We start from the raw sequence: 25,891 nt of genomic DNA on the forward strand, positions 1-25,891 counted from the left end.
GCAACCCGGCGTACGATTGGTCGACCTCGAGGTCACTCTGTCGCTAATGAGCGGATAAAGAGATGCTAATGAGCGGAATTTTGAAGGTTTTTCAGATACCGCGGGCGCAATTTTTGTCCGGCCGAAACGTAAATACGCTTAAGACCGTTTTGGAAAGGTAAGCTTTCTTTCGACGTAACGCACGCGTAGGTACGCCCTGTAACTTTCGAGCGCATAGCCGGACAGACGCACACCCGAGGACAGACAGAAGGACAGACAGACAGAAAGAAGCCTCCGTTTATATATATATAGATTTATTTCCTATCTGGCCCACTTTTATTTATTTTTTACGCTGCCCAATATTTTATTCATCATCTTTTTCTAGCTCCTCCTGTTTTATCCATTATTTATTCGCTACCTGCTGCCCGTTGTACTGAGCTGTCAGCGGGGCTCAGTGGGTAGCACTGTCCCCTCTGCGTCAGAAGGTTGTGAGTTCAAGCCCCACTCCAAGACCTAGGCTGACACTCCAGTGCAGTGCTGAGGGAGAGCTGCACTGGTCAGAGGTGCCGCCTTTCGGACGAGACGTTAAACCCAGACCCCGTCTGCCTGTTCAATTGGATGTTAGAGATCCCATGGCACTATTCGAAGAAGAGCAGGGGAGCTCTCCTGGTGTCCTGGTCGACTTTTATCTCTCAACTAACACGGATGGTCTGGTCGTGATCGCATGGCTGTTTGTGGGATCTTGCTATGCACAAATTAGCTGCTGCGTTTCCCACATTACAACAGTGACTACACTTCAAAAGTACTTCATTGGCTGTAAAGCGCTTTGGGACGTGCTGAGGTTGTGAACGGCGCTGTGTAAATTCTACTCCTTTTTTAACTGCCCCTTTTCAGTGTTTCTCTTGTGCTTTACCCCCAGGCAGACCTTGCACCAAGTCGAGTATTGGTTATCTATTAGCTTTACTCAGTGTCCGTCAGTGGGGGGTGGAACTCATGGTGGATGGGACAGTCGACACTGCAGTGTTGTCACCTTATTGTGAGTTGCGGCCAGTCTGTGTGCTAGGTTTGTGGCCTCACTGAACTCACTCTGATATCTTCCTCGTCGCTTCCTTCTCGACAGACTTTGCCAGGCGGTGTGTGACGGTGGCCGTTCTTAGTTTGTAAAAGCACTAGTTCCACTGCTGTGGGGCTCAGGTGTTTACACCACAGAAAGCACCAGTAGGGAGTCACCGTCAGACTTCCCATCAACTGATCTCTCGACCTGCTTCAGAGCAGGGGCCTTAACTCGCCTGCTTTACACTGTCGAAAGTCAGCAGCCACAAACCCTCTGTGTACTTGAGGCAGTTAAATACCAAATGGAACAAGTGACACCGCGTGACTGCTGCAAATAGGGACAGAAAGGGAATCACCTGTTTCTGCTTTTTGTTTAGGTCATTCCCAGTGCTGCAGACAAACAACAACACAAAGGTAGGTCTCAGTGTCTGTTTCTGTATTCTGATCCAGGAGCAAAGACGTTTGTTAATTCAGTGAGACCCGTGTCCTCCTGAGAGCTCTGGTCCTCGCTCAGGCACCGATCCAATGGGCCAGCTGGACGCTACGCGTGTCGCTGAAGTGGCCGTTCCCTATTGAGTCAAGACATTGAGTATTATCTGGCACGTCAGTCAGGGAGAGCGTCAGAACCAAGCCCAGTCCTGTCTCCATTAGTACTCATTATCTCGGCTGCATTGGTGTCCCTCTCTCTCCCCCTCTCTCTCTCTCTCCCTCTCTCTCCCTCTCTCCCTCTATCTTCCAACTCCGTCTCTTCTATCACCTCATCTCAGAAATTCACTCACCAAACTCTCGACCCTGCACACGCTCCCTCACTCTCAACCCCTCACACACTCTCCCCCCCGCACACACTCTCAACCTCTCTCACCCCCTCACACACTCTCTCTCACTCTCTCTCACACTCTCACTCTCACACTATCTCTCACACACTTTCACACTCCCTCTCCCCCTTACACACACTCTCACACACACTCTCACTCCCTCACACAGTCCCTCTTTCACTCACTTCCTCACGCACTCTCTCACTCCCTCACACACACACACTCGCCCTCTCTCTTTCACTTTCTGTTTCTCTGGCTTTCTCTCACCCCCATACTTGTACAAGTCGGACAGTTTACACCTGAACCAGAGGGGAACCAATATCCTTGCGGGGAGGTTTGCTAGCACTGCTGGGGGGGGGGGTTTAAACTAACTTGGCAGGGGGATGGGGTACAGAGTGGAGCTATAGTAGGGGGTGATTTACAGCCAAATACAGAGGAAAAAACAAGTCAGCTGGGAAGGCAGAGCAAATATGTGAAGGCAAAAGGGAATATGGCAGGGCTGGAAGGCATTTATTTTAATGCAAGGAGTCTTGCAAATAAGGTGGATGAACTGAAGTTGTTGTTGAACACATGGGAGTACGATATTGTTGCTATCACGGAGACATGGTTGAGGGAGGGTCAGGACTGGCAGCTCAATATTCCGGGGTATAGAATCTTCAGGCGAGACAGAGGGGGGTGTAAAAGGGGAGGGGGTGTTGCAATATTAATTAAGGAGTCAATTACTGCTGTAAGGAGGGATGATATATTAGCAGGTTCCTCTAATGAGGCCATATGGGTAGAACTTAAAAACAAAAAGGGGGCAAGCACTTTGCTGGGAGTGTACTATAGGCCCCCAAGCAGTCAGGGGGAGATAGAGGAACAGATATGTAGGCAAATCTCAGAGAAGTGTGAAAATAATAGGGTAATAATAGTGGGGGATTTCAACTTCCCCAATATAAATTGGGATAGTCAGAGTGTGAAAGGCTTAGAGGGTGCAGAATTCTTAAAGTGCATCCAGGAGAGCTTTTTGAGCCAACATATAGAAAGTCCTACAAGAGAGGAGGCGGTACTGGACCTAATTCTGGGGAATGTAGCCGGGCAAGTGATGGAAGTATCAGTAGGAGAGCATTTTGGCGACAGTGACCATAATTCGGTGAGATTTAAGGTGGTCATGGAAAAAGACAAAGACGGCCCGGAAATAAGGGTTCTAAATTGGGGGAAGGCCGATTTTAATATGATAAGGCAGGATCTGGCCAAAGTGGACTGGGAGCAGCTACTTATAGGAAAATCCACATCAAAACAGTGGGAGACTTTCAGAAGGGAAATAGAGAGAGTACAACGCCAACATGTTCCTGTAAAGGTCAAGGGTGGGACCAACAAGCAAAGGGAACCTTGGATGACAAGGGATATACAAAAATGCACTAGAAATAAAAGGGGGGCTTTTGGCAGTTACAAAAGACTAAAGACAGAAGAAGCCCTAGAGGAGTATAAAAAGTGCAGGGGCATACTTAAAAAAGAAATTAGGAGGGCGAGGAGGGGCCATGAAATAACACTGGCGAGCAAAATAAAGGAAAATCCTAAGATGTTTTATAAGTATATTAAGGGCAAGAGGATAACCAGGGAAAGGGTAGGGCCCATTAGGGACCAAAGTGGCAATCTGTGTGTAGAGCCAGATGATGTAGGCGGGGTTTTAAATGAATTTTTTGCATCTGTGTTCACTATGGAGAAAGACGATGCAGACATAGAAATCGGGCAAGGGGACTGTGACATACTTGAACATATTAGCATCGAGAGGGAGGAGGTGCTAGCGGTTTTAGCAGGCCAAAAAGTGGATAAATCCCCAGGCCCGGACGAGATGTATCCCAGGCTGCTGTGGGAGGCAAAGGAGGAGATTGCAGGGGCTCTGACACAAATTTTCAGAACCTCTCTGGCCACAGGGGATGTACCAGAGGACTGGAGAACAGCTAATGTAGTACCATTATACAAGAAGGGTAGCAGAGATAAGCCAGGGAATTACAGGCCAGTGAGCCTAACATCTGTGGTCGGGAAATTATTGGAAAAAATTCTGAGGGACAAAATTAGTCTCCACTTGGAGAGGCAAGGATTAATCGGGGATAGTCAGCATGGCTTTGTCAAGGGTAAATCATGTCTGACAAATCTGATTGAATTTTTCGAGGGGGTGACTAGGGGGGTGGATGAGGGAAATGCTGTGGATGTGGTTTACATGGACTTCAGTAAAGCTTTTGACAAAGTCCCGCATAGGAGACTGGTCAAGAAGGTAAGAGCCCATGGGATCCAGGGTGCCTTGGCGCGTTGGATCCTAAACTGGCTGAGTGGCAGGAGGCAGAGGGTGATGGTCGAAGGTTGCTTTTGTGACTGGAAGCCTGTGTCCAGTGGGGTACCTCAGGGATCGGTGCTGGGTCCCTTGTTGTTTGTGATCTACATAAATGATTTGGATGAGAATGTAAAAGGTATGATCAGTAAGTTCGCAGATGACACGAAAATTGGTGGGGTGGTAAATTGCGAGGAGGAAAGCCTCAGGCTACAGGACGATATAAACGGGTTGGTCAGATGGGCGGAAAAGTGGCAAATGGAATTTAACCCTGAAAAGTGCGAGGTGATGCATTTTGGACGGACAAATAAGGCAAGGGAACACACAATGAGTGGTAGGACCCTAGGAAGTACAGAGGGTCAGAGGGACCTTGGTGTACATGTACATAGATCCCTGAAGGCAGCGGAACAGGTAGATAAGGTGGTTAAAAAGGCATATGGGATACTTGCCTTCATTAGCCGAGGCATAGAATTTAAGAGCAGGGAGGTTATGATGGAGCTGTACAAAACGCTGGTGAGGCCACAGCTGGAGTACTGTGTGCAGTTCTGGTCACCTCACTATAGGAAGGATGTGATTGCTTTGGAGAGGGTGCAGAGAAGATTCACCAGGATGTTACCTGGGATGGAGCACCTCAGCTATGAAGAAAGACTAAACAGGCTGGGGTTGTTTTCCTTGGAGAAAAGAAGGCTGAGGGGGGACCTGATTGAGGTGTACAAAATGATGAGGGGCATAGATAGGGTAGACAAAGAGGAACTTTTCCCCTTAGTAGGGGGGTCAATAACAAGGGGGCATAGATTCAGGGTAAGGGGCAGGAGATTTAGAGGGGATTTGAGGAGGAACTTTTTCACCCAGAGGGTGGTTGGAATGTGGAACTCAATGCCTAAAAGGGTGGTAGAGGCAGGAACCCTCACAATATTCAAGAAGCATTTGGATGAGCACTTGAAATGTCATTGCATACAAGGCTATGGACCAAATGCTGGAAAATGGGATTAGACTGGACAGGGATGGATGGGCGGCGCAGACACGATGGGCCGAAGGGCCTCTTTCTGCGCTGTAAAACTCTATGACTCTCTCTCTCTCACACTCTCTCTCTCACCCCCATACTCTTCCCCCTCACTCTCTCTCTCTCTCTCTCTCTCTCACACTTTCTCTCACACTCTCTCTCACACTCTCTCTCACACTCTCTCTCTCTCTCTCTCTCTCACTCTCTCTCTTTCTCTCTCACACTCTCTCTCACACTCTCTCTCTCTCTCTCACTCTCTCTCTCTCTCACACTCTCTCTCTCACACACTCTCTCTCACACTCTCTCTCACACTCTCTCTCTCACTCTCTCTCACACTCTCTCCCACACTCTCTCTCACACTCTCTCTCTCTCTCTCTCTCTCTCTCTCTCTCCCCCTCTCTCTCACACTCTCTCCCACACTCTCTCTCTCTCTCTCTCTCTCACTCTCTCACTCTCTTGCTTTCTTTGTCTCCCTCTCAAATTGTCTCACTCTAAAATTCTGAGAATTAGCGAAGTTAAATCTGAAGTCCTGGTCCAATGTACATATTTACCTCTGTGATATCGAGGCTCTGACTAGACTATCCCATCGTGCAGCACCTTTAAAATATCAGGATATCCCCTGTCGCTTTCATTCTCAGCCCTATCGTCAACATGGCAGTAAACGTGGGCACAAGCTCACCTCGACAACAGCTAAGATTTGGCAGACACTCTCCTTGGCCTTTGCGAGGCTCATTGGGTGCGACAGTGCAGTGACTGTAACATTGGACTAGCATCTCTGAGGCTGAGAGTTCAAATCCCACCATTGGCACGTTATGCTATTGAATTAATTTATTCTGGCAATTTGTAGTCTGGCACCAGGAAAATGACCATGAAAGCTGACTGTCTGTTCGACAAACCCACCTCATTCACTGTGACCTTCAGGGAAGGGCCGAGCCTGGGCCTACCCTGCGACTTCAGTCCCACAACATGTGGTTGACTTTCAATGGCCTTAGACTGGCCTCACAACCCACTCATCTGTAAAGGACGTATCGGCAAAGACCCAGGCATCAGATCAGGCAAGACTCGGGCAATCCCAACCCAGTGGACCCTTGAAAAGTTCTCCTCACTATCTGCTAGGGGCTGGTGTCTGAGTTGGGAATACTGTCTCACCAACTAGTCAAGCAACAGCCTGACACAGTCATACTCACAGAATCATCTCTATCAGCCAACGTCCCAAACTCCTCCATCACCATCCCTGGGAATGTCCTGTCCCACCGGCAGGTCAGGCCCACCAGAGGTGGCGGCTCAGTGGGATACAGTAAGGTGGGAGTGGTCCTGGGAGTCCTCAACGTTGATTTTGGAGCCAATGCCAAAGAAATCTGTTGATTGTCACCCACTGAGCCAGTCAATGAATCAGCTCTGTTCCACGCTGAGCATCACTTGGGTCAGAAGCAAAGGCACAGAATGTACTGTGGGTGGGGACTTCGAAGCCCATCACCAAGAGTGGCTCGGCAGTACGAATGCTCTTCGAGCTGGCCGAGTCCTAAAGGACATAGCTGCCAGACTGGGACTGCATCAGGCAGTGAGGGATTCTACCTGTCCTCACTAACCTACCTGTCAGACACGTCTGTCCACAGTAGCATTGAAAAAGGTGACCAGCGCACAGTATTATAGAATCATAGAAAGTTACAGCACGGAAGGAGGCCATTCGGCCCATCGTGTCCGCGCCGGCCAACAAAGAGCTCTCCAGCCTAATCCCACTTCCCAGCTCTTGGTCCGTAGCCCTGCAGGTTACAGCATCCCAAGTGCACATCCAAGTACTTTTTAAATGTGGTTAGAGTTCCTGCCTCTACCACCCTTTCAGGCAGTGAGTTCCAGACCCCCACAACACTCTGGGTGAAGAAATTTCCCCTCAAATCCCCTCTAAACCTTCCACCAATTACTTTAAATCTGTGCCCCCTGGTTTTTGACCCCTCTGCTAAGGGAAATAGGTCCTTTCTATCCACTTTATCTCGGCCCCTCATAATTTTATACACCTCAATAAGGTCTCCCCTCAGCCTCCTCTGTTCCAAGGAAAACAGACCCAGCCTATCCAGTCTTTCCTCATAGCTCAGATTCTCTACTCCCAGCAACATCCTTGTAAATCTCCTCTGCACCCTCTCTAGTGCAATCACATCTTTCCTGTAATGTGGTGACCAGAACTGCACGCAGTACTCTAGCTGTGGCCTAACTAGTGTTTTATACAGTTGACGCATAACCCCCCTGCTCTTGTATTCTATGCCACGGCTAATAAAGGCAAGCATTCCGTATGTCTTCTTAACCACCTTATCTACCTGGCCTGCTACCTTCAGGGATCTGTGGACATGCACTCCAAGGTCCCTTTGTTCCTCTACACTACTCAGTGTCCTACCATTTAATGTGTATTCCCTTTCCTTGTTAGCCCTCCCCAAATGCATTACCTCTCACTTCTCCGGATTGAATTCCATTTGCCACTGTTCTGTCCACCTGACCAATTTATTGATATCTTCCTGCAGTCTACAGCTTCCACCACACAGCCGATTTTAGTATCATCTGCAAACTTCTTAATCATACTCCATATATTCAAGTCCAGATCATTGATATATACCACAAAAAGCAAGGGACCTAGTACTGAGCCCTGCGGAACCCCACTGGAAACAGCCTTCCAGTCACAAAAACACCCATCACCCATTACCCTCTGCTTCCTGCCTCCGAGCCAGCTTGACACTTTGCCCTGGATCCCATGGGCTTTTAACTTCGTGACCAGTCTGCCATGTGGAACCTTATCAAAAGCCTTGCTAAAGTCCTTATAAACTATATCAAAAGCACTACCCTCATCTACCCTCCTTGTTACCTCCTCAAAAAATGCAATCAAGTTTGTCAGACCCGACCTTCCTTTGGTGAAGACAAACGCTCTTCTCCATATTGAGGATATCCTTCATCATAGCACTATCACCGTGCTAAATGGGACCGATTAAGGACCGATCTAGCAGCCTAAAACTGGGCATCCATGAGGCGCTGTGGGCCATCAGCAGCAGCAGAATTTTATTCCACCCCAAACTGTAACCTCATGGTCCGGCACATCCCTCATTCCTCCACTACCATCCAACCAAGAGACAACCCTGGTTCAGTAGGACGTGTAACGAGCAGCACCATTTGTACCATCTGGTGTGGCTGCTGCTCAGAGCTACCTGCACGAGAAGCACCAAAAGCAGAAGGCTATAGGCAGAGGTCAGAGGTCCCACAGAAAAGGGCAACTAGGGATGGACAATAAACGTGGGCCCAGATCCCGAGGTGAAGAGCCTGAGCCTATTCCTGCATGGCCCCTCGGTGAGTCACGTAGTTGCGTCTGATGCAGCAGGTCCACTCCCCAGGGCGGGTGGTGGAGGTCCACTCTCCAGGTCCGCTCCCCAGGTCCGCCCCCCAGGCCCGCCCCCCCAGGCCCGCCCCCCAGGTCCGCCCCCCAGGCCCGCTCCCCAGGTCCGCTCTCCAGGGTGGGTGGTTCTCTATGTCCCTGAGCTGCCCTTTGAAGCTTTGACTGCACTTTGTGAGAATCGATGATGGCTGCACGTGTGCTCATGTCCTGGGAAAGCTTTGTATCTGAGCTCTCCCATCTCTGAGTCAGAAGGTTGTGGGTTCAAACCCCACTCCAGAGACTTGAGCACAAAATTCAGGCTGACCCTCCTGTGTAGTGCTGAGGGAGTGTTGGAGGTGCCGTCTTATAGATGAGATATTAAGCTGAGGCCGTCATGGGCAAACATATAAGATTCCATGACACTATAGAAAAAGAGCAGGGAGTTCTCCCCGGTGTCCTGGCCAATATTTATCCCTCAACCAACACCTTAAACAGATGATCTGGTCGTTATCTTATTGCTGTTTCTGGGACCTTGCTGTGTGCTCATTGGCTGCCATGCTTCCCTACTTTACAGCACTGACCACGTTCAAAAGTAATTAATTGGCTGTGAAGTGCGCTGGGACGTCGCGATGGGCACTAGATAAATGCAAGTTCTTTCCTCTGATTGCTCTTTAACAAGGGTTTAATGAGCCCTTAATGAGAAATGTATTTCCATGTGCTAAGTTTTGCAAACTTAAAAATACATAGAAGTTATATCAATAAAACAGGCCATTCAACCCAACTAGTCCATGTTAACCCTCCGCACGATTAAATAGTTCCAATGACATTTACCCACCCTGTTCCCATACCCCTTCATCCCTTTTCCTTCATCCACCGATCCAATCTCATCTTGAATGTTGACAGTTTCTGCCTCAACCACTAGCCCTGGAAATGAATCCCACAGCCTCGACTCTGTGTGTGAAGAGGTTTCTCCTGCCCAATATTCTAAATCTCGTACAAATGCATAGATGCTGGAGGCTGAGTGAATGTGTTACCTGTCTAACTACCTGCCTTGCTCATGGTTACTTTTCCATTGGCCTTCAGTAGCAGAGGAACGTGTAGCCCTAACGTGAGTAAGCCTGCGGAGGATGGCAAAGATAAGTTAAGATAAGGGAAGTCATTTGGTGCTTCTTGCTCACCCTTCCATTTAACGCTACACTCCCCCCTCCTCTCCCCACAGCACGTAACTGCCTCTTGAAAGAGTTCAGAGTTTCCACCTCCATTCCTACCTAGAGCCCGCTCTATGTTTTCCTCATTCTGTGTGAGGAAATGCTCCCTGATATCAGTCCTGAAACTGCCTTTTCCCAGTTTGCACCTGTGTCCCCCCGTCTTACAGACATGAACAGTGCTCAAGATTAACTTTTCTATTGCCCTTTAGTGCCTTGTATACCCTTGGAAGGTTCCCTCTCATCTGACTCCTTTCAAGGCTGAAGAGTCCAAGGGGTCAAAATTGGGTCACGCCCCCTTTGGGGCGCTAACTTCGCTGGGGCGCTACTTTTAGCGCCCTGAAAAAAGTTAGCTCCCCCGTGCCCGAAATTCACCGGTAGCGCCCCAAGAGGGAGGCGGGGTGCTACTGTAAATGCCCCGCCTCCCTCCTGGGGCGCTGCAAGTGAATATCACGGCGTTTCGTGCAGCAGCGCCGCGCTCTGCGGCACGTCGGTCCGCGGTATTGCAGGCCTTCCTCCCCTTATTAAAGGGGAGTGGCCTTGCGCAGCGCGACCCGGGGCCCAGCTGGGCCACCAGGGATCAGAGTGCCGGCAAAAGAGCCTGGCACTCGAGAGAAGTGCCGGGCTCACGGAGCGCAGCCGGCACTCCGCGGGGGGTGCTGTACAGGAGGCCGGGGACGGCAACGGGGGCAGGTGCTGGCCGGCGGACAGCAACAAAAATGGCCGCCCGGCACCTGCCCTTTAATTTGCGCCGTCTGGCCGCAGGTAGGTCCCCTTGACCCTGTTGGACATAGCGTCCGGCGGTAAGTCAGGGGGCGCTACCGAAGATCGCGAGCGGGGCGCTGCGCATGGTGATGACGTCATTGCCGGAGGTGCAGCACCGCGGGGCGCTAATGGTTTCCGCCACTGCTAACCTCTCGCTGAATTTCGCGGGAGGTGTCAGCGCCGCCGCGCCCGGGCGCTAGTTGCTTTGCGCCCTGTCAGCGCCCTCTTAGGGCGCTAATGGGAGGCGCAAATCAACGGAATTTTTCCCCCATAGTCTTTCGAACCTTTCTGTCAGCTGTGGCTCAGTGGGCAGCTCTCTCGCCTCCGAGTCAGAAGGTCGTGGGTTCAAGTCCCACTCCAGAGACTTGAGCACATAAAGCTAGGCTGACACTCCCAGTGCAGTCGGAGGTGCCGTCTTTTGGATGAGACGTTAAACCGAGGCCCTGTCTGCCCTCTCAGGTGGATGTAAAAGATCCCATGGCCACTATTTCGAAGAAAAAACAAGAGAGTTCTCGCCAGTGTCCTGGCAAACATTTATCCCTCAACCATCATCACTAAAAACAGGTCATTATTACATATATGTTTGTGGGACCTTGCTGTGTGCAAATTGGCTGCTGCATTTCCTACAACAGTGACTACACTTCAAAAAAGTACTTACGTAACATAAGAACATAAGAAATAGGAGCAGGGGTCGGCCATTCGGCCCCTCGAGCCTGCTCCGCCATTCAATGAGATCATGGCTGATCTTTGACCTCAACTCCACTTTCCTGCACTATCCTCGTATCCCTTGATTCCCTTAATATTCAAAAATCTATCGATCTCTGTCTTGAATATACTCAACGACTGAGCCTCCACAGCCCTCTGGGGTAGAGAATTCCACAGGTTCACCACCCTCTGAGTGAAGAAATTTCTCCTCATCTCAGTCCTAAATGGCCGACCCCTTATTCTGAGACTGTGGCCCCTGGCTCTAGATTCCCCAGCCAGGGGAAACATCCTCCCTGCATCTACCCTGTAGAGCCCTGTAAGAATTTTGTATGTTTCAGTGAGATCACCTCTCATTCTTCTAAACTCTACAGAATATAGGCCCAGTCTACTCAATCTGTCCTCATAGGAAAGTCCCCCCTCCACTGGCTGTAAAGTGCTTTGGGACATCCTGAGGCTAATTTCTTTCCTTCCTCACAACTGGCAGTAGGGATCAACCTCATGGTCTTTCTCTCTACCGTTGTTAGGGCCTAAGAGTTTCCCTTGCGCTCAGATGTTTGCTGTGACACTGAAATGATTCCTAGTGACTACACCTGAAAAATGTAACCTACACACTCCTTGTTTTCCATCTGGATTTAACTTTGAATTGAGGAATTCAAATTGGGGGAAGGTTGTAATACGTACAACGCCCTGACTTTAGGGTGAGAATGTGGGCACGTTAGGACCTTGGTAGTGGGGCAGTTTGTCGGCACAAGTTTTGATCAGCACAACCTTTCCTTTTCAGGGGCATTATCAAGTCATTCGAGAAAGAATTCACAATGGCTGGCACCGTGCGCCCACCTCACCATAAAGAAACCAATCACAGATTCCCCAGGTAAGTCCCACTCAGTATGAATGAAGTGACTGAAGTACATCCTTGCTCAGACCTTCAGACTACAACTGCAGCTGAAACAGAAATTCAAAAGCCCCACCCACCACCCCAACAAGCCGAGGGGATTTTATTTTCCCTCAGAGAAACCTTCCAACTTTTTCCACTAAATTCTCAACTTGTTGAGTGCCTTTCCGTTCGATCACAGAGCGGGAATGGATCCGGGAGAGGGTCGCCAACTCAGGGTCACAGAGCGAGGATGGACCCGGGAGAGGGTCGCCAACTCACGATCACAGAGCGAGGATGGACCCGGGAGAGGGTCGCCAACTCAGGATCACAGAGCGAGGATGGATCCGGGAGAGGGTCGCCAACTCACGATCACAGAGCGAGGATGGACCCGGGAGAGGGTCGCCAACTCAGGATCACAGAGCGAGGATGGACCCGGGAGAGGGTCGCCAACTCAGGATCACAGAGCGAGGATGGACCCGGGAGAGGGTCGCCAACTCACCATCATAGAGCGAGGATGGACCCGGGAGAGGGTAGCCAACTCAGGATCAGAGTGAGGATGGACCCGGGAGAGGGTCGCCAACTCAGGATCACAGAGCGAGGATGGACCCGGGAGAGGGTCGCCAACTAACCATCACAGAGCGAGGATGGACCCGGGAGAGGGTCGCCAACTCAAGATCACAGAGCGAGGATTGACCCGGGAGAGGGTCGCCAACTCAGGATCACAGAGCGAGGATGGACCCGGGAGAGGGTCACCAACTCAGGATCACAGAGCGAGGATGGACCCGGGAGAGGGTCGCCAACTAACCATCACAGAGCGAGGATGGACCCGGGAGAGGGTCGCCAACTAACCATCACAGAGCGAGGATTGACCCGGGAGAGGGTCGCCAACTCAGGATCAGAGTGAGGATTGACCCGGGAGAGGGTCGCCAACTCACGATCACAGAGCGAGGATTGACCCGGGAGAGGGTCGCCAACTCAGGATCAGAGTGAGGATTGACCCGGGAGAGGGTCGCCAACTCAGGATCACAGAGCGAGGATGGACCCGGGAGAGGGTCGCCAACTCACCATCATAGAGCGAGGATGGACCCGGGAGAGGGTAGCCAACTCAGGATCAGAGTGAGGATGGACCCGGGAGAGGGTCGCCAACTCAGGATCACAGAGCGAGGATGGACCCGGGAGAGGGTCGCCAACTAACCATCACAGAGCGAGGATGGACCCGGGAGAGGGTCGCCAACTCAGGATCACAGAGCGAGGATGGACCCGGGAGAGGGTCACCAACTCAGGATCACAGAGCGAGGATGGACCCGGGAGAGGGTCGCCAACTAACCATCACAGAGTGAGGATTGACCCGGGAGAGGGTCGCCAACTCAGGATCAGAGTGAGGATTGACCCGGGAGAGGGTCGCCAACTCACGATCACAGAGCGAGGATTGACCCGGGAGAGGGTCGCCAACTCAGGATCAGAGTGAGGATTGACCCGGGAGAGGGTCGCCAACTCAGGATCACAGAGCGAGGATGGACCCGGGAGAGGGTCGCCAACTCACGATCACAGAGCGAGGATGGACCCGGGAGAGGGTCGCCAACTCAGGATCAGAGTGAGGATGGACCCGGGAGAGGGTCGCCAACTCAGGATCACAGAGCAAGGATTGACCCGGGAGAGGGTCGCCAACTCAGGATCAGAGAACGAGGATGGACCCGGGAGAGGGTCGCCAACTCACGATCACAGAGCGAGGATGGACCCGGGAGAGGGTCGCCAACTCAGGATCACAGAGCGAGGATTGGCCCGGGAGAGGGTCGCCAACTAACCATCACAGAGCGAGGATTGGCCCGGGAGAGGGTCGCCAACTCAGGATCACAGAGCGAGGATTGGCCCGGGAGAGGGTCGCCAACTCAGGATCACAGAACGAGGATGGACCCGGGAGAGGGTCGCCAACTCAGGATCACAGAGCGAGGATTGGCCCGGGAGAGGGTCGCCAACTCAGGATCACAGAGCGAGGATGGACCCGGGAGAGGGTCGCCAACTCAGGATCAGAGCGAGGATTGACCCGGGAGAGGGTCGCCAACTCAGGATCAGAGCGAGGATTGACCCGGGAGAGGGTCGCCAACTCAGGATCAGAGCGAGGATTGACCCGGGAGAGGGTCGCCAACTCAGGATCACAGAGTGAGGATTGACCCGGGAGAGGGTCGCCAACTCAGGATCACAGAGTGAGGATTGACCCGGGAGAGGGTCGCCAATTCACCATCACAGAGCGAGGATGGACCCGGGAGAGGGTCGCCAACTCAGGATCACAGAGCGAGGATTGACCCGGGAGAGGGTCGCCAACTCAGGATCACAGAGTGAGGATTGACCCGGGAGAGGGTCGCCAATTCACCATCACAGAGCGAGGATGGACCCGGGAGAGGGTCGCCAACTCACCATCACAGAGTGAGGATTGACCCGGGAGAGGGTCGCCAACTCAGGATCACAGAGTGAGGATTGACCCGGGAGAGGGTCGCCAATTCACCATCACAGAGCGAGGATGGACCCGGGAGAGGGTCGCCAACTCAGGATCACAGAGTGAGGATTGACCCGGGAGAGGGTCGCCAACTCAGGATCAGAGCGAGGATGGACCCGGGAGAGGGTCGCCAACTCACCATCACAGAGTGAGGATTGACCCGGGAGAGGGTCGCCAACTCACCATCACAGAGCGAGGATGGACCCGGGAGAGGGTCGCCAACTCAGTCTCGCCGTATTCCTGGAGGTTCCATCACATGTCCTGTCATCTCCAGCCTCCTCGCCCCACTCAAACTGCCTTTTTTTCTCCCTCTGTAATATTTTTATAACTAATGAATGAAAGTGTTCAAAGAAAATGAAAAAAACAAAATCTTTTTAATGCTCCTATAATGTTTCTCCCGGGTTATTCCCGGCAGTGTCCAGGAGATTAATCTTCAATTCCTGGAGACTCCAGGGAAATCATTAAAGGTCGACCTAAACAGGTTCTTTTATCTGCATCAAGCCCCACGCCAGCCACTCAAACACATGATCTGGGCTGCCACTCCTGAATACCAAGGGAGCGCTGCACTGTCGGTGGTGCCGTCTTTAAGATGAGACATTGCACCGAGGCCCCCCTCTCCGCAGCATCCCCCTCCCCCGCCTCTCCGCAGCACCCCACTTTGCTCAGTTCCTGATCCGAGCTTCATTCAATGGGGAGATGCCAAATGGAAACTGTGTGTTTCCTTCCCCCTCCATTGGAGGGGAGAGAAAAGCTGGGGCACAGTGACACACGGCGTGCCTGGTGCTTGCTAGCTGTTGGCTACAGGTTCCATGGAGTCCAGTCCCTTGGCTGCAGACTGTAAACTAAGCTGGCAGAGAAAGAGCAGTAAAACATCAAAAGAAAAGGCAAAGCTCACCAAACACACCAACAGCTATGTTTTTGTAGCGAGTGGCAAGTGAAGCCCTAGACTGGAGGCTGGGAGTTTACAACCAGGGAAATGTGGCAGCCAATTTGTGCACAGCAAGGTCCCACAAACAGCAAATGGGATGGCTACCCAGACAATCTGTTTTTAAGTGTTGGCTGAGGGAGGAATATTGACCAACGACACAGGTAAACTCCCCTGCTCTTCTTTGAATAGTGCCGTGGGATCTTTTACATCCACCCGAGAGAGCAGACGGGGCCTCGGTGCAACGTCTCATCCAAAAGACGGCACCACCGACAGTGCAGCGCTCCCTTGGTATTCAGGAGTGGCAGCCCAGATCATGTGTTTGAGTGGCTGGCATGGGGCTTGATGCAGATAAAAGAACCTGTTCAGGTCAACCTTTAATGATTTAAGTGCAGCGGGATTTGCAGCAGCGATTTGCAGCTGGAAGGTCTGTGTGGGCGGGCCATTAGATAATGAACAGGCTGAACGGTTGAGTATTTGCACACAGGCGCAGTCAATATGGAAGAGGTTGGGAGCACAATCGTGGTCTGCTGTGGCTCAGTGGGCAGCACTTTCTCCTTGCGAGTCAGAAGGTTGTGGGTTCAAGCCCCACTTCAGAAATTTGAGTACATGATCTCGGCTGACAGTCCAGTGCAGTACTGAGGGAGTGCTGCACTATCGGAGGTGCCGTCTTTTGGATGAGATGTTTGGATGAGGCTCCATCTGCTCTCTCAGGTGGATGTAAAGGATCCCATGGCACTATTTAAAGAAGAGCAGGGGAGTTATCCCGGTGTCCTGGACAATATTTATCCCTCAACCAACACCTAAAAACAGATTATCTGGTCATTATCACGTTGCTGTTTGTGGGATCTTGCTGTGCTCAAATTGGCTGCTGTGTTTACTTCAAAAGTACTTCATTGGCTGTAAAGTGCTTTGGGATGTCCTGACGTCGCGAAAGACTTCCTTTCTTACAAAGTATTTTTTGCTGTTGATTGGCTTATTTCTGAACAGTGTCAAACAGTACAGTGACTGTGCTTCGCGTTTCATGATTATTCTTTCAATGTTGTTGGTTTATTTATTATCTTCCACAACTGACTTTCAGTTGATGCCCATTACACAGCAGGGAGGTGTCAACGTGTGGAGACTTCAACTCCAGCCATCGCCTCCTTCCCTAGGCCACGCTACTCCATACCTGGCTCTCGCCTGTTTCCATTGCTTCCCTTTGCTCTCCTCAGCTTTACTCCTCATCAACGTCTGACCCCGTCATCGGCCCAATAAACCACCACTGCTGCCTCCCACTTCTGTATATTTCATACATTCCTGACTAAAAGGGCACCTCCTGACATCCAGTTACTTCCCCCAGTCATTCCTTGCTCTCTGGACAAAGCTTCACAGAGCGGAAGTAATGCTTACTGCCTCTGTCCTGTCTAAATGAGCCGTCTCTACCTGGATTGGACACCCAGACTAACACCCGTGCAGCTTCTCAATCCAAACTCGAAGCAATCTCTCCGCTGTTGACACCGGTGCGATTGCAGCTTCTCTATTCTACGCTCTCTGAGCTTCTCCTCCAGCATCTTGTTCACACCCGAAACAACGCTCGATCTAAACTCTTCCTCGCCTTACTCCTGTCACTGTATCTTCTCCATCCCGGTTATCAGAACGGCTGCTGCTCAAATACACCACTTTCATAACCCGCCATCTTTAAACCACCCACACACAGCATTCTGGGATCCTCCCCATTACTTGCTTACTCACTAACTTCAGGCGAGTAGATCTTGACTTTGTGGGATCGTGTTAAACGGGTGATAGCGAGTCGGCAGCCTGATTTACATCTCTTCCCATTTTTATTTCCAGTGACTTCAATGAGAGGTGTAAATCGGGCTGCCGACTCGCTATCACCCCTTTCACACTATCAGGATCTATCCCAATAAATTACACACTACTCATAAATGTGTTGACAAAATTAACTTTCTCAGTTAAATTTAATTAGCTCACTATTTATTTCTGATATTTCAACAATAAAATCAACATGTGAAATACACTTTTCAACCAATCCCTTCCTCAATAACAGTCATACAACTTCCCTCGCCATTTACCATTTACTCCTCTAATTCTGCTCTCTTGAGGATCCCTGATTTTAATCGCTCCACCATTGGTGGCCGTGCCTTCTGGTGCCTGGGCCCTAAGCTCTGGAATCCCCTCCCTAAACCTCTCCGCCTCGCTACCTCTCTTTCCTCCTTTAAGACGCTCCTTAAAACCTACCTCTTTGACCAAGCTTTTGGTCACCTGCCCTAATTTATCCTTATGTGGCTCAGTGTCAAATATTTTGTCTTAAAACACTCCTGTGCGGCGCCGTGGGACGTTTCACTATGTTAAAGGCGCTATATAAATACAAGTTGTTGTTGATAGAATCACCTTGTCGTTTTACAATTTGCCACTGAGCAATCCCACGGGAGATCAGCTAATACAGGTGGTGGGGACGCCAGCCTCTCAGATGACCTCTTTCAGATCTTGTACATTGTCTTTTCACTCAGGTCTCAAGACCAGTTTTCCTGGATTAAAAGGGAAACTCATAACATCCTGGGAGGAGAAGCTGGGAGTCGCACATCTGAGAGAGATGCACTATAGCCAAGGGTCCCTGAGGATCAAGCACCAAGGCCTGTACTATATTTATGCCCAGATTTTATTTCGATATCATGCCGACCATCCCATGAGCACTAGGGAGTATCAGCTGATTCAATATGTCTACCGGAAGATGGCCAATTACCCAACGCCAACTTTGATCTTGCGAGGTGCCAGCACTTGGTGCTCAGGTAACCATAACTTGTATTCGGTTTATCAAGGAGGGGTGTTCAATCTGCACCATGACGACCAAATCTTTGTGACTGTGTCAAACATATCTTTGGTAGATGTCGATGAGGCATCCAGTTACTTGGGAACATTCAAACTGGATTAAGTTAAGCGATACTTATACATCATTAAGGTTTAACCTCCCTCGAATCGTGTACAGCCAACAATTTAATCCTGGCACCATCAGCACTTTCTGAGCTAAATCATTCCTTGCTTGAATATGGAAATTAAATAACGGATGTGTATCATTTAAGAGTATCTGATGAGACTATTCAGAATGGCTCACCAGCCCTCCAGTGGCTGATTTTTCATTTAGACGGAATCTAGTCCTACAAATAATGATAGGGCCGGAGCCTATGGGAGTAGGGATCAATGCCAAACTGAAGTTGTAACAGGAGATTATTAGGGATGAGACACAAACCAACACTGCCACAAGAAGTGGGACACCACGTCCCACCTCACTGGACCAGCAGCCAAGTTGCTTGATTGTGACCCACAATCTTTGATCGAAATGCGGCAGGAAATGGTGATGTGCCTGTGGCACATTTACATGTGACCCTGGTGCATCTTTAAAGTGACAGGTGCACCTGAGACTTGAAATAGGCCAAATTCAGACCTGAAACTGGTCTAACTCAGGTTGCTTCAGATTCAGGCTGTAATCCAGGTCTCATCCCTTGTTGTGCATCTAACATGCACACACCTGAGCCCCGGCAGATGCTCCCTCCCTTCAATGGTTGGAGATGGATAAAATTCAAATCACCAATTTGGCAGATCCCATCCCGTGATTCCTTCAAAGAAGGATCTTGCCCTGAAATCACTGAAGGAGCCATTGGCAATGACTGGGCCATGACATGAGGACCACAAAGCTATCTGAGCCAAATTGAACCAGGCAGTCAACTGAAGGGGCCTGTATTTGGGGGCAACAGTGAGGTCATCACCCCATTAACATTTAAGAGTAGGTTAGACTGGTAGTTGAAGGAAAATGTGAACAAGGGAAATGGGAACAGGGCGGGCACAGTTTCCCTCTTGTGTGAAGGATAAACAGCAAACACGGACTGCTTGGCTGAACGGCCTGTTTGCATGTCGCTTGGTTGGCCCCACCAAGAGTTATACTCCCGGCAGCATCGCCCTCATGCTCATAGGAGCCCGTGAGCTTTCCCACCACATCAAGCTGCAGTCCCGGGGTGGGTGGTGGTGGAGATCGACGGTTTTTCTTAAACATTGCCCCAGTAATCTCATCACAATGGGGGAAGAGATCAAACATGGAGGAAATCCCGGCCCTTTGACTTTGCGACTCCAACCATGTCTGCAAGGTGAATTATGTACGGCCAAAAGAGTTTTTACTTTACCCTTTAAGACTACTGATGCCTTTAATGAAAAGGATTCGGAGTGGGCATATTTGCTGCAATACGCAAAATAAGTGGTGAGCAATCGAGGTCAGTGAGGAGATGCTGAGGAATGCCGCCTCTCCAACCTAGCGGAAGAGCTGATGCTTCAGGCGATCTTTCAAATGAAGCATGCTCGGGCACTGTGACAGGTCACACTGACAGAGCTGGCACAAATACTCAGCCCAAGGGGAACACCGGTTTGTCAAAGGTACAAGGGAAAGGTATTTCAAAAAAGAACTGTTGCTTTGTTTTACAGAGAAAATTTTGTTTTGCTATTTAGAAACGTCATATTGTAATTTCAGATAGTTGAGCGCACTGGCCACCTCCCGACGGGCCTGACCCCACTTTTCTCTTTCCTCATGGTGCCCATTACCAATAAACAAACCTGTGTTGCCAAACCTGTCTTAGGTGCATTCGGCCAAATTTAGGATTTCTCCTTGTAGAGAATTGGAATACGAGATCAATGTTTATTTCTCGAGTTCTCTGTCCTTATCAGTATTATAGTAAAGTGGGAATGAATGCACTGTAATCCTCTTCGCTGTATAAACCAATTTGGGAGAACTTTAGATGTTATCTGTTGATATCTGCTGTATATTTTTTATTTCAAGATAATCGAAAGGTTTATCATCAAACTTAATAAATTGTGTCATTGAATCTATAACTGGTTTCAAGTATTTTTTTGTGAATGGAGTTTTGATTGGATTTTTACACCAGCACAGGCCCTTGCAGTTTAAGATGGGGAAGAGAGTGTGCAGATTCTGAAATATAATTGGTTAAAATCCTCGCAGTGTAACAACAGCAACAACAATGTTACGGAGGTGGAAGTGGGTGGTCTTGGTGATGGAGATGAAATGGGTTCGGAAGCTCAGCTCGGTCATTGATGTTGCGAACAGTCTGGTTCAGCCTGAGACAGTGGCAGGGAAGGGGATGGAGTTGGTGGCTAGGGAATAGTTTGTGGTGGGGACTGAAGACAACTTCCGTCTTCCCAATGTTTAACTGAAGGAAGTTTTTGCTCATTCAGTACTGAATGTCCGACAAGCAGCGTGACAAATCAGAGGCAGTGGAGGGGTCGAGAGAAGTGAGGTAGAGCTGGGTGTCATCTGCGTACGTGTGGAAACTGACGCTGTGTTTTCGGATGATGTCGCCAAGGGGCAACATGTAGATGAGAAATAGGAGGGGACCAAGGATAGATCCTTGGGGGACACCAGAGGTAACGATGCGGGAGCGGGAAGAGAAGTCATTGCAGGTGATTCTCTGGTTACAATTAGATAAGAATGGAACCAGGCGAGTGCAGTCCCGCCCAGCTGGACGATGGTGGAGAGGTGTTGGAGGAGGATGGAGTGGTCAACTGTGTCAAAGCCTGCAGACAGATCGAGAAGGATGAGGAAGGATCATTTACCACGGTCACAGTCACATAGGATGACATTTATGACTTTGATTAGGGCCATTTCATTGCTGTGGCAGGGGCGAAAACCTGATTGGAGGGGTTGAAATATGGAATTGGGGGACAGATGGACATGAATTTGGGAGGTGACAACATGTCGAAGGAATTTGGAGCAGAAAGGGGGATTGGAGATAGGCTGGTAGTTATCAAGGACAGAGGGTCAAGTGTGGGTTTTTTTGAGGAGGGGGTGATGATGGCAGATTTAAAGGGAGGGGGACAGAAACTGAGGAGAGGGAACTGTTAACAATACCAGCTAATATGGGGACCAGGAAGGGAAGTTGGGTGGTCAGCAGTTTAGTGGGAAAAGGGTCAAGGGAGCAGGAGGTGGGTCTCATGGACAAGATGAGCGTGGACAGGTCATGAGGGGAGATAAGAGAGAAACTGGAGAAAGATGTGAGTTCAGGGCTAGGGCAGGGGGGAACCTTAGGGGAAGTTTAGCCCGGTGGGCTAGGGAAAGGGAGGGAAGCGACAGGCAGCTGAATGAAAGATCTCAATCTTAGAGACAAGTCCATGAGCTCCTCGCACTTGTTGGAGGTGAGGGTGGAGGGGGCAGGGTTTAAGAAGACGGTTTGTGGTGAAGAGAAACTGGGGGTTATCTTTGCATTCCAGGGTGAAAGCACAGCTGACCCCCTCTGACGATGAACGGTTAAACCAGTTATGCACCATAAACGTTCTGCGTTGGACTGAAGGGTGCGAAGATGGGGGCCATACCAAGCGGAAAGATCGGTGGGAGAGTAAGGATTTTACTGGGGATAAGGTCATCAAAGGTGGAGGCTGGCCGAAGATCAGCCATGATCTTATTGAATGTCGGAGCAGGCTCGAGGGGCCATGTGGCCGACTCCTGCTCCTAATTCTTAGGCTTTTATGTTCTATTTAATATGTTCTAGGTGAGGGGGTGATTGAGCTGAACAAGTATCGTGGTGAATGGAGGGCCAAAGACTCGAAAGAAGGACTTGCATTTATATATCACCTTTTATGACCTCAGGGTGTCCCAAAGCGCTTTACAGCCAATGAAGTACTTTTGAAGTGTAGTCATTGTTGTAATGTAGGAAATGCAGCAGCCAATTTGCGCACAGCAAGCTCCCACAAACAGCAGTGTGATAATGACTAGATCATCTGTTTTGGTGCTGTTTAGTGAGGAATAAATATTGGCCAGGACTACAGGGAGGACTCCCCTGTTCTTCTTCGAATAGTGCCATGGAATCTTTAACATTCACCTGAGAGAGCAGATGGGACCTCGGTCTCATCTGAAAGATGGCACCTCTGACAGTGTAGCACTCCCTCAGTACAGCACTGGAGTGTCAGCCTAGAGTTTTATGCTCAAGTCCCTGGAGTGGGACTTGAACCCACAACCTTCTGACTCAAAGCCACAGCTGATGCTCTAACTAGATAGTTAGGAGTTTGAAAGTAATTCCTACATTACAACAGTGACTGCATTTCAAAAGTACTTCACTGGTTGTAAAGCACTTTGGGACGTCCGGTGGTCGTGAAAGGTGCTACATAAATGCAAGTCTTTCTTTTCTTTCTTTAATGCCTTTTCTATAATAGGTTCCCAAAACTGCACGCAGTGCTCTAAACTGTGGTGTCACCAACATTTCATAGAAAATTATCATTACTCTTGTACTTGATACTATAACCCCTTTCATGTGGCTTGATCTAGCTGCACACACACCTTCCGAGAATTCTCTACCTTAAGTACATCTGTGAGTGATCGCACAACAAAGCTCTTCATTCTGGTATGTTCTTGGTTCAGATCATTATTCCATCAAATGGATGGTAGAAGATGGGGGAGGGAGATGTTCAATCAGGATGGGGGAAGATGGGGGAGGGAGGTGTTCAATCAGGATGGGGGAAGCTGGGGGAGGGAGGTGTTCAGTCAGGATGGGGGAAGCTGGGGGAGGGAGGTGTTCAGTCACGCTGGGGGAGGGAGGTGTTCAGTCAGGGTGGGGGAAGCTGGGGGAGGGAGATGTTCAGTCAGGATGGGGGAAGCTGGGGGAAGCTGGGGGAGGGAGGTGTTCAGTCAGGATGGGGGAAGCTGGGGGAAGCTGGGGGAGGGAGGTGTTCAGTCAGGATGCAGAAGATGGGGGAGGGAGATGTTCAGTCAGGATGGGGGAAGCTGGGGGAGGGAGGTGTTCAGTCAGGATGCAGAAGATGGGGGAGGGAGGTGTTCAGTCAGGATGGGGGAAGCTGGGGGAGGGAGGTGTTCAGTCAGGATGGGGGAAGCTGGGGGAGGGAGGTGTTCAGTCAGAATGCAGAAGATGGGGGAGGGAGGTGTTCAGTCAGGATGGGGGAAGCTGGGGGAGGGAGGTGTTCAGTCAGGATGGGGGAAGCTGGGGGAGGGAGGTGTTCAGTCAGAATGCAGAAGATGGGGGAGGGAGGTGTTCAGTCAGGATGGGGGAAGCTGGGGGAGGGAGGTGTTCAGTCACGATGGGGGAAGCTGGGGGAGGGAGGTGTTCAGTCAGGATGGGGGAAGCTGGGGGAGGGGGGTGTTCAGTCAGGATGGGGGAAGCTGGGGGAGGGAGGTGTTCAGTCAGGATGGGGGAAGCTGGGGGAGGGAGATGTTCAGTCAGAATGCAGAAGATGGGGGAGGGAGGTGTTCAGTCAGGATGGGGGAAGCTGGGGGAGGGAGGTGTTCAGTCACGATGGGGGAAGCTGGGGGAGGGAGGTGTTCAGTCACGATGGGGGAAGCTGGGGGAGGGAGGTGTTCAGTCAGGATGGGAGAAGATGGGGGAGGGAGATGTTCAGTCATGATGGGGGAAGCTGGGGGAGGGAGATGTTCAGCCAGGATGGGGGAAGCTGGGGGAGGGAGATGTTCAGTCAGGATGGGGGAAGATGGGGGAGGGAGATGTTCAGTCAGGATGGGGGAAGCTGGGGGAGGGAGATGTTCAGTCAGGATGGGGGAAGCTGGGGGAGGGAGGTGTTCAGTCAGGATGGGGGAAGCTGGGGGAGGGAGGTGTTCAGTCAGGATGGGAGAAGCTGGGGGAGGGAGGTGTTCAGTCAGGATGGGGGAAGCTGGGGGAGGGAGGTGTTCAGTCAGGATGGGGGAAGCTGGGGGAGGGAGATGTTCAGTCAGGATGGGAGAAGATGGGGGAGGGAGGTCTTCAGTCAGGATGGGGGAAGCTGGGGGAGGGAGGTGTTCAGTCAGGATGGGGGAAGCTGGGGGAGGGAGATGTTCAGTCACGATGGGGGAAGCTGGGGGAGGGAGATGTTCAGTCAGGATGGGGGAAGCTGGGGGAGGGAGATGTTCAGTCAGGATGGGGGAAGCTGGGGGAGGGAGGTGTTCAGTCAGGATGGGGGAAGCTGGGGGAGGGAGATGTTCAGTCAGGATGGGGGAAGCTGGGGGAGGGAGGTGTTCAGTCAGGATGGGGGAAGCTGGGGGAGGGAGATGTTCAGTCAGGATGGGGGAAGCTGGGGGAGGGAGATGTTCAGTCAGGATGGGAGAAGCTGGGGGAGGGAGATGTTCAGTCACGATGGGGGAAGCTGGGGGAGGGAGATGTTCAGTCAGGATGGGGGAAGCTGGGGGAGGGAGATGTTCAGTCACGATGGGGGAAGCTGGGGGAGGGAGGTGTTCAGTCAGGATGGGGGAAGCTGGGGGAGGGAGATGTTCAGTCAGGATGGGGGAAGCTGGGGGAGGGAGGTGTTCAGTCAGGATGGGGGAAGCTGGGGGAGGGAGGTGTTCAGTCACGATGGGGGAAGCTGGGGGAGGGAGGTGTTCAGTCAGGATGGGGGAAGCTGGGGGAGGGAGGTGTTCAGTCACGATGGGGGAAGCTGGGGGAGGGAGATGTTCAGTCAGGATGGGGGAAGCTGGGGGAGGGAGGTGTTCAGTCAGGATGCAGAAGCTGGGGGAGGGAGGTGTTCAGTCAGGATGGGGGAAGCTGGGGGAGGGGGGTGTTCAGTCAGGATGGGGGAAGCTGGGGGAGGGAGATGTTCAGTCAGAATGCAGAAGCATTTCAGAAAGGATTTTCAACTGCCCCACCCACCCACCCTTCCTGGATGAGCTTTGCCTCCCTGAACTATCTGGCCTAGGGTTGCCAACACTCCAGGATTGCCCTGGAGTCTCTAGGAATTGAAGACACTGCCGAGAGAAACCCAGGAGAAAAGACAAGGGGCATTAAAAGAACTGTGTGTTTTTTCCATTTTATTGAAGAGTTTTACTTACGGGCTAAACAAATATTGGAGGTGGGAAATGTTTGATGGGGCGATTGGAGGCTGGAGGTCATGTGATGAAACCGCCAGGAATACGTCCGACCATAGTTGGCAACCTTAGTCTCGGGGGGTGGGGGGCTGAGGAAGGCCAACCCTGAGGGTGACCAACAAGGCCTTTGGCTTACAGCAAACTTTGTTTTCAGTGCACGGTGCTCCAAGACTCTTGGGGATCAATATTCCAGAATCCTATCCATTTTTTCCCCATGAAAACTACACCAGTGGCCTTGGTGGCCAACACAAGGTGGCAGGCATCTCCTGTACCTGCTCTCTGCAAAGTACTGCCCGGGACACTTCTGCAAACATGTACAAACCATCCAGCTTCCCTGTCCTTTTGCTGCATTAAGCAGATCCACATCTTTTTCCCCCTCAGGAAGTTCCTGGTCTGTGGTGTTTAATTTTTTGTGATCTGGACGCTCATCAAGTCAACGGGTTCAGTTGCTGGCCGCTAACCTGTTGTGATGGCGTAAAGTTAGAATCCATTTCAAAAGGACCAACATAAACAATGAAGGCAGTGTGGCATGATACACGAAATGGTCGCAATCC

General features: G+C 50.9%; 1 protein-coding gene across 1 annotated transcript in view; it reads left to right on the forward strand.

The window, feature by feature from the left end:
- tnfsf11 (TNF superfamily member 11) overlaps window positions 1-20,351 on the forward strand; it is a 69,918-nt gene extending 49,567 nt beyond the window's left edge. The window contains exons 3-5 of the mRNA XM_086006103.1: window positions 1,410-1,446; window positions 11,970-12,059; window positions 17,995-20,351. Coding sequence (XP_085862229.1) covers window positions 1,410-1,446; window positions 11,970-12,059; window positions 17,995-18,416 — 549 coding nt within the window. The 3' untranslated portion in view covers window positions 18,417-20,351. The remainder of the gene's footprint in view (window positions 1-1,409; window positions 1,447-11,969; window positions 12,060-17,994) is intronic.
- The last annotated feature ends 5,540 nt before the right edge of the window (window positions 20,352-25,891 follow it).

This window comes from Somniosus microcephalus, chromosome 14 (genome assembly GCF_052327205.1).
Source record: "Somniosus microcephalus isolate GS21.2 chromosome 14, FLI_Smic_1.0, whole genome shotgun sequence".
NCBI lineage: Eukaryota > Metazoa > Chordata > Chondrichthyes > Squaliformes > Somniosidae > Somniosus > Somniosus microcephalus.